General features: G+C 45.4%; 1 protein-coding gene across 1 annotated transcript in view; it reads right to left on the bottom strand.

Annotated features, from left to right (window-relative positions):
* Positions 1-5,398, bottom strand: part of LOC306917761 (uncharacterized protein) — a gene marked incomplete at both ends in the record, with an annotated part of 18,828 nt that extends 13,430 nt beyond the window's left edge. The window contains 3 exons of the mRNA XM_079530672.1: positions 2,453-2,632; positions 3,573-3,795; positions 5,268-5,398. Coding sequence (XP_079386798.1) covers positions 2,453-2,632; positions 3,573-3,795; positions 5,268-5,398 — 534 coding nt within the window. The remainder of the gene's footprint in view (positions 1-2,452; positions 2,633-3,572; positions 3,796-5,267) is intronic.
* Between the last annotated feature and the right edge of the window lie 2,102 nt (positions 5,399-7,500).

Raw genomic sequence — 7,500 nt, 5'->3', positions numbered from 1 at the left:
TACAGACAACAGTGCGTACTAGTAACTGTGATGGTGTGTACAGACTACAGTGCGTACCATTAACTGTGATGGTGTGTACAGACAACAGTGCGTACCAGTAACTGTGATGGTGTGTACAGACTACAGTGCGTACCATTAACTGTGATGGTGTGTACAGACTACAGTGCGTACTAGTAACTGTGATGGTGTGTACAGACTACAGTGCGTACTAGTAACTGTGATGGTGTGTACAGACAACAGTGCGTACTAGTAACTGTGATGGTGTGTACAGACTACAGTGCATACCATTAACTGTGATGGTGTGTACAGACTACAGTGCGTACCAGTGATGGTGTGTACAGACTACAGTGCGTACCATTAACTGTGATGGTGTGTACAGACTACAGTGCGTACTAGTAACTGTGATGGTGTGTACAGACAACAGTGCGTACTAGTAACTGTGATGGTGTGTACAGACTACAGTGCGTACCAGTGATGGTGTGTACAGACTACAGTGCGTACCAGTAACTGTGATGGTGTGTACAGACTACAGTGCGTACTAGTAACTGTGATGGTGTGTACAGACTACAGTGCGTACTAGTGATGGTGTGTACAGACAACAGTGCGTACTAGTAACTGTGATGGTGTGTACAGACTACAGTGCGTACTAGTAACTGTGATGGTGTGTACAGACTACAGTGCGTACTAGTAACTGTGATGGTGTGTACAGACTACAGTGCGTACCAGTGATGGTGTGTACAGACTACAGTGCGTACCAGTAACTGTGATGGTGTGAACAGACAACAGTGCGTACCATTAACTGTGATGGTGTGTACAGACTACAGTGCGTACCAGTAACTGTGATGGTGTGTACAGACAACAGTGCGTACTAGTAACTGTGATGGTGTGTACAGACTACAGTGCGTACCATTAACTGTGATGGTGTGTACAGACTACAGTGCGTACCAGTAACTGTGATGGTGTGTACAGACTACAGTGCGTACCATTAACTGTGATGGTGTGTACAGACTACAGTGCGTACCAGTAACTGTGATGGTGTGTACAGACAACAGTGCGTACTAGTAACTGTGATGGTGTGTACAGACTACAGTGCGTACTAGTAACTGTGATGGTGTGTACAGACTACAGTGCGTACTAGTAACTGTGATGGTGTGTACAGACTACAGTGCGTACTAGTAACTGTGATGGTGTGTACAGACTACAGTGCGTACTAGTAACTGTGATGGTGTGTACAGACTACAGTGCGTACTAGTAACTGTGATGGTGTGTACAGACTACAGTGCGTACTAGTAACTGTGATGGTGTGTACAGACTACAGTGCGTACTAGTAACTGTGATGGTGTGTACAGACTACAGTGCGTACTAGTAACTGTGATGGTGTGTACAGACTACAGTGCGTACCATTAACTGTGATGGTGTGTACAGACAACAGTGCGTACTAGTAACTGTGATGGTGTGTACAGACAACAGTGCGTACCAGTGATGGTGTGTACAGACAACAGTGCGTACTAGTAACTGTGATGGTGTGTACAGACTACAGTGCGTACTAGTAACTGTGATGGTGTGTACAGACTACAGTGCGTACTAGTAACTGTGATGGTGTGTACAGACTACAGTGCGTACTAGTAACTGTGATGGTGTGTACAGACTACAGTGCGTACTAGTAACTGTGATGGTGTGTACAGACTACAGTGCGTACCATTAACTGTGATGGTGTGTACAGACTACAGTGCGTACCAGTAACTGTGATGGTGTGTACAGACAACAGTGCGTACTAGTAACTGTGATGGTGTGTACAGACTACAGTGCGTACTAGTAACTGTGATGGTGTGTACAGACTACAGTGCGTACTAGTAACTGTGATGGTGTGTACAGACTACAGTGCGTACTAGTAACTGTGATGGTGTGTACAGACTACAGTGCGTACTAGTAACTGTGATGGTGTGTACAGACTACAGTGCGTACTAGTAACTGTGATGGTGTGTACAGACTACAGTGCGTACTAGTAACTGTGATGGTGTGTACAGACTACAGTGCGTACTAGTAACTGTGATGGTGTGTACAGACTACAGTGCGTACCATTAACTGTGATGGTGTGTACAGACAACAGTGCGTACTAGTAACTGTGATGGTGTGTACAGACAACAGTGCGTACCAGTGATGGTGTGTACAGACAACAGTGCGTACTAGTAACTGTGATGGTGTGTACAGACTACAGTGCGTACTAGTAACTGTGATGGTGTGTACAGACTACAGTGCGTACTAGTAACTGTGATGGTGTGTACAGACTACAGTGCGTACTAGTAACTGTGATGGTGTGTACAGACTACAGTGCGTACTAGTAACTGTGATGGTGTGTACAGACTACAGTGCGTACTAGTAACTGTGATGGTGTGTACAGACTACAGTGCGTACCAGTGATGGTGTGTACAGACAACGTGTAACTGCGTACCAGTAACAGTGATGGTGTGACTTAAGCTGCTGGTCTCCGAGTCGATGTGCAGCGTCGTAAGACTGGCCACTTCCTGCTCCTCGCAGGCCACGCCGCCGCCCAGGCTGTCCTGGTCCAATGAGCTGCCTCGCCCTCCTCCAGCTCCGCCCCCCCCACAGGCCTCCGTGGTGAAGTTGAAATCTGAACGACGGGATTGAAGACGGCGTCAGGCAGTGTTGTTTTCATCGACTAAAACTAAGACAGGGTTGATTTCATCGACTAAAACTAAGACAGGGTTGATTTAATCGACTAAAACTATGACGAAACATGTTCGTCGACCGCCTGTTTGCACTGAGGAAAACTAAAACTAAGACTAAATGAACACTAAGCTATGACGACTAAAACTAAGACTAAATGAACACTAAGCTATGACGACTAAAACTAAGACTAAATGAACACTAAGCTATGACGACTAAAACTAAGACTAAATGAACACTAAGCTATGACTAAAACTAAGACTAAATGAACACTAAGCTATGATGACTAAAACTAAGACTAAATGAACACTAAGCTATGATGACTAAAACTAAGACTAAATATATTGACAATTTCGTCAAACAAATAAAAACTAGACTAAAAACGACTAGTGGACAAGAGATCCAGTACGAGTCATTTTACGACTTGGTTGCATGCTGAAAATAGCAGATCTACAAGATCACAACGCGTCGCACTGCGATGGGTTGCGAGCTTGTAGATCGGCTATTTCCAGCATGCATAAAATCTGTCATTACGACGGCATCAAGGCCCAGCAAGATTTAGTCGAGTAAATCAACTGTAGATTTAGTCGACAAAACTAGACTAACACTAAAACATTTCAGGTGACTAAAATATGACTAAAACTAAATAAAGTTTTATTCCAAAGACTATATGACTAAACTAAAAATAGATTTGCTGCCAAAAACAACACTGGCGCGCGCGCGCACGCACACACACACACACACACACACACACACACACACACACACACACACACACACACACACACACACACACACACACACACACACACACACACACACACACACACACACACACACACACACACACACACACACACACACACACACACACACACCCTTACTGTCAAACTTGCAGGTGGAATACTGGAAGGCGTTGAAGGAGTCCGATTGGCTGTCTGAGCTGACGACATCAGAGCCACTGGCGCTGGCGGGCGACGTCCACTCGGAGGGCACCCCAGGGTCGTCCACGGGTCGGGGGTCGTCCGAGGGTCGCGACCCCTGTTCCAGTAGCTCCGGCAGGTCCCGGGGAACCTCCAGACTGCCCGGGCTGCTTCCACGACGACCCTGTGTGTGTGTGTGTGTGTGTGTGTGTGTGTGTGTGTGTGTGTGTGTGTGTGTGTGTGTGTGTGTGTGTGTGTGTGTGTGTGTGTGTGTGTGTGTGGAAGACAGTTTTTGAGGAGATTGAAGCAACGCACTAAAGCGATGAGCATCCTCCCCTCTTCCTCATTCCCTCGCCTTTTAGGGATAAAAGTCGAGGGGATGAGGAATGCACCCCTAATCAGAACCACTGCATTGGGACGCTGTGAGGAATGCACCCCTAATCAGAACCACTGGATGAGGAATGCACCCCTAATCAGAACCACTGCATTGGGACGCTGTGAGGAATGCACCCCTAATCAGAACCACTGCATTGGGACGCTGTGAGGAATGCACCCCTAATCAGAACCACTGCATTGGGACGCTGTGAGGAATGCAGCCCTAATCAGAACCACTGGATGAGGAATGCACCCCTAATCAGAACCACTGCATTGGGACGCTGTGAGGAATGCACCCCTAATCAGAACCACTGCATTGGGACGCTGTGAGGAATGCACCCCTAATCAGAACCACTGCATTGGGACGCTGTGAGGAATGCACCCCTAATCAGAACCACTGCATTGGGACGCTGTGAGGAATGCACCCCTAATCAGAACCACTGCATTGGGACGCTGTGAGGAATGCACCCCTAATCAGAACCACTGCATTGGGACGCTGTGAGGAATGCACCCCTAATCAGAACCACTGCATTGGGACGCTGTGAGGAATGCACGCCTAATCAGAACCACTGCATTGGGACGCTGTGAGGAATGCACCCCTAATCAGAACCACTGCATTGGGACGCTGTGAGGAATGCACCCCTAATCAGAACCACTGCATTGGGACGCTGTGAGGAATGCACCCCTAATCAGAACCACTGGATTGGGACGCTGTGAGGAATGCACCCCTAATCAGAACCACTGCATTGGGACGCTGTGAGGAATGCACGCCTAATCAGAACCACTGCATTGGGACGCTGTGAGGAATGCACCCCTAATCAGAACCACTGCATTGGGACGCTGTGAGGAATGCAGCCCTAATCAGAACCACTGCATTGGGACGCTGTGAGGAATGCAGCCCTAATCAGAACCACTGCATTGGGACGCTGTGAGGAATGCACCCCTAATCAGAACCACTGCATTGGGACGCTGTGAGGAATGCAGCCCTAATCAGAACCACTGCATTGGGACGCTGTGAGGAATGCACCCCTAATCAGAACCACTGCATTGGGACGCTGTGAGGAATGCACCCCTAATCAGAACCACTGGATGAGGAATGCACGCCTAATCAGAACCACTGCATTGGGACGCTGTGAGGAATGCACCCCTAATCAGAACCACTGCATTGGGACGCTGTGAGGAATGCACCCCTAATCAGAACCACTGGATGAGGAATGCACGCCTAATCAGAACCACTGCATTGGGACGCTGTGTAAAAGGGGTTTGTTTGTTTTCACTGACCGCTGTCCCTCTGGCCCGGAGCCTCTCCTGGATGAACTCGTCCATCAGGTCGGGGAAGTTGGGGTTGGCGCTGCCCACGTCGCTGGAGACGGGACGCGCCTTCTGGACCACCTCTCGCTCCTCTTTGTTGGCTACACGCACACGCACGCACAGACACACACACACACACACACACACACACCACACGTTAAGGGAATGCGCAGGTGGGTTGGACGACGGATTGTGGACACACGCACACACACACACAGACAGACAGACAGACAGACAGACAGACAGACAGACAGACAGACAGACAGACAGACAGACAGACAGACAGACAGACAGACAGACAGACAGACAGACAGACAGACGCACTGAGACAGATGGACAACAACATTGCAACATCTGCAACATGTGGCTTAGCCTACTCTCTCCTCTGTACAGTAAACAACAGCCAAACACATACTTTGCGGAACGACATGCGACAAAGTTGCTTTATACTTTACGTATAGAATGTATAGTATGTATAGAAAGCCTGTACAATGTTCCTAATCTGTTCATGTTGTCTTGGATGTAGTGAAGCAGCATATTGTGTGTGTTGCTCTGCCTTTCTGACTCCAGGTTGTGGTATAATTTAACAAAAAAAAGGGGATACAGCAACATTTTCCGTGTTTGTTTTGCTCAGTGTCTAGTACTCTCCTCCGCAGTGTCTCCTCTTCAGTGTTTGTTTTGCTCAGTGTCTAGTACTCTCCTCCTGTTTGTTTTGCTCAGTGTCTAGTACTCTCCTCCTCAGTGTCTAGTACTCTCCTCCGCGCAACAATTTGGAGGGAATTCCCATCAAGTGCTGTTTTTGGCAGCAACATTTGATTTTAGTTTTAAGTCATAGTCTTTTGAATAGTTTTCATATAGTTTTAGTGTTAGTCTAGTTTTAGTCGACTAGATATAAGATTTTAGTCGACTAAATCTACAGTTGATTTAGTCGACTAAAATGTGTTTTGGCGGGCCTTGATGCCGTCGTGATGACTGATTTTACACTTGCTGAAAATAGCCGATCTACAAGCTCACAACGCGTCGTGCTGCAGCGCGTTGTGAGCTTGTAGATCGGCTATTTTCAGCATGCAACAAATATTGTAAAATTACTTCTACTGAATCTCTTCTTTACTAGTCCCCATCTAACATTTTTATTTGTTGATGAAATTGTCAGTATAAATTTAGTCTTAGTTTTTAGTCACCATGGGTTAGTTTTAATTTAGTTTCCATGTAGTTTTCATCAGTGGCAAAAGGTAGTCGACGGACATTTTTCGTCTTGATTTTAGTCGACGAAATCAACAGTGAACAGCTTGTTAGCGTTGTCAGAGGACATGACACGATGGTCTTGCCAGCATCTGGAATACTAGTTAATTAGTTAGTTAGTAACTAATAGCTAATAGCACTTACCCTACCCCCCTTAGACAGCACTTCTTAGACTTATATAGCATTTGAAACAGACTTATAGCATGTCATGTAGACATCACAATAAGTGCATTGTATGTAGTCATAGCACTTCATAGTATATATGTACAGCATAGTATAGCATATATGTATAGTTTATATGTATAGTGTCATTATATAGATATGTTCTAGTTATAGTTTATATGTATAGTGTCATTATATAGATATGTTCTAGTCACGTTCTTAGCTTACGCATGTTTCGCGATAAATGCATTTTACATATGTGATGTACTCCCATGCTTTTTGTTCTTGCTTAATGTAAATCGCTCTGGATTAAGAGCGTCTGCTAAATGCCTAAATTGTAAATTGTAAATTGTAACTAACTGGTATGCTGGTATACTAGGTGATAATTAAACACTGGAAATGTCACCGTACCCCTCAAGCTACCGGGAATGATTTATTTATATGGGGAAAAAAGTCCACTCTAAAAACAGAATTCACACGAATTACTCCCCGTCATCTTTTACATCACAGACGTGAGCCTGAGTGTTTGAGTCCATCTCAGAAAGAGAGCCTAGTGTTCACGTGTGCAACCACTGAAAAATGATGTATTTTTATGTAATGTATTTATCATTTAAATGTATTCATGAAAAAGAAAAGAAAAAGGTTTTTTGAAAATGTTTTGAAATATTAATTATAAACTAAATGTAGGAAACAAAATATAAAGGGACCCAAAAAAAAAGGGGTCGCGACCCTATGTTTTCTAACCAGTGATAAAAAAGACCACAGTAATAATTCATAGTGTGAAAGTATTGTTCTATAG

The sequence above is a fragment of the Electrona antarctica genome, assembly GCF_951216825.1.
Source record: "Electrona antarctica genome assembly, contig: scaffold_1077, whole genome shotgun sequence".
In the NCBI taxonomy this organism is placed as follows: domain Eukaryota; kingdom Metazoa; phylum Chordata; class Actinopteri; order Myctophiformes; family Myctophidae; genus Electrona; species Electrona antarctica.
The sequence above is the reverse complement of the archived record's forward strand: the minus strand, read 5'-3'. Positions and strand labels throughout refer to the sequence as shown.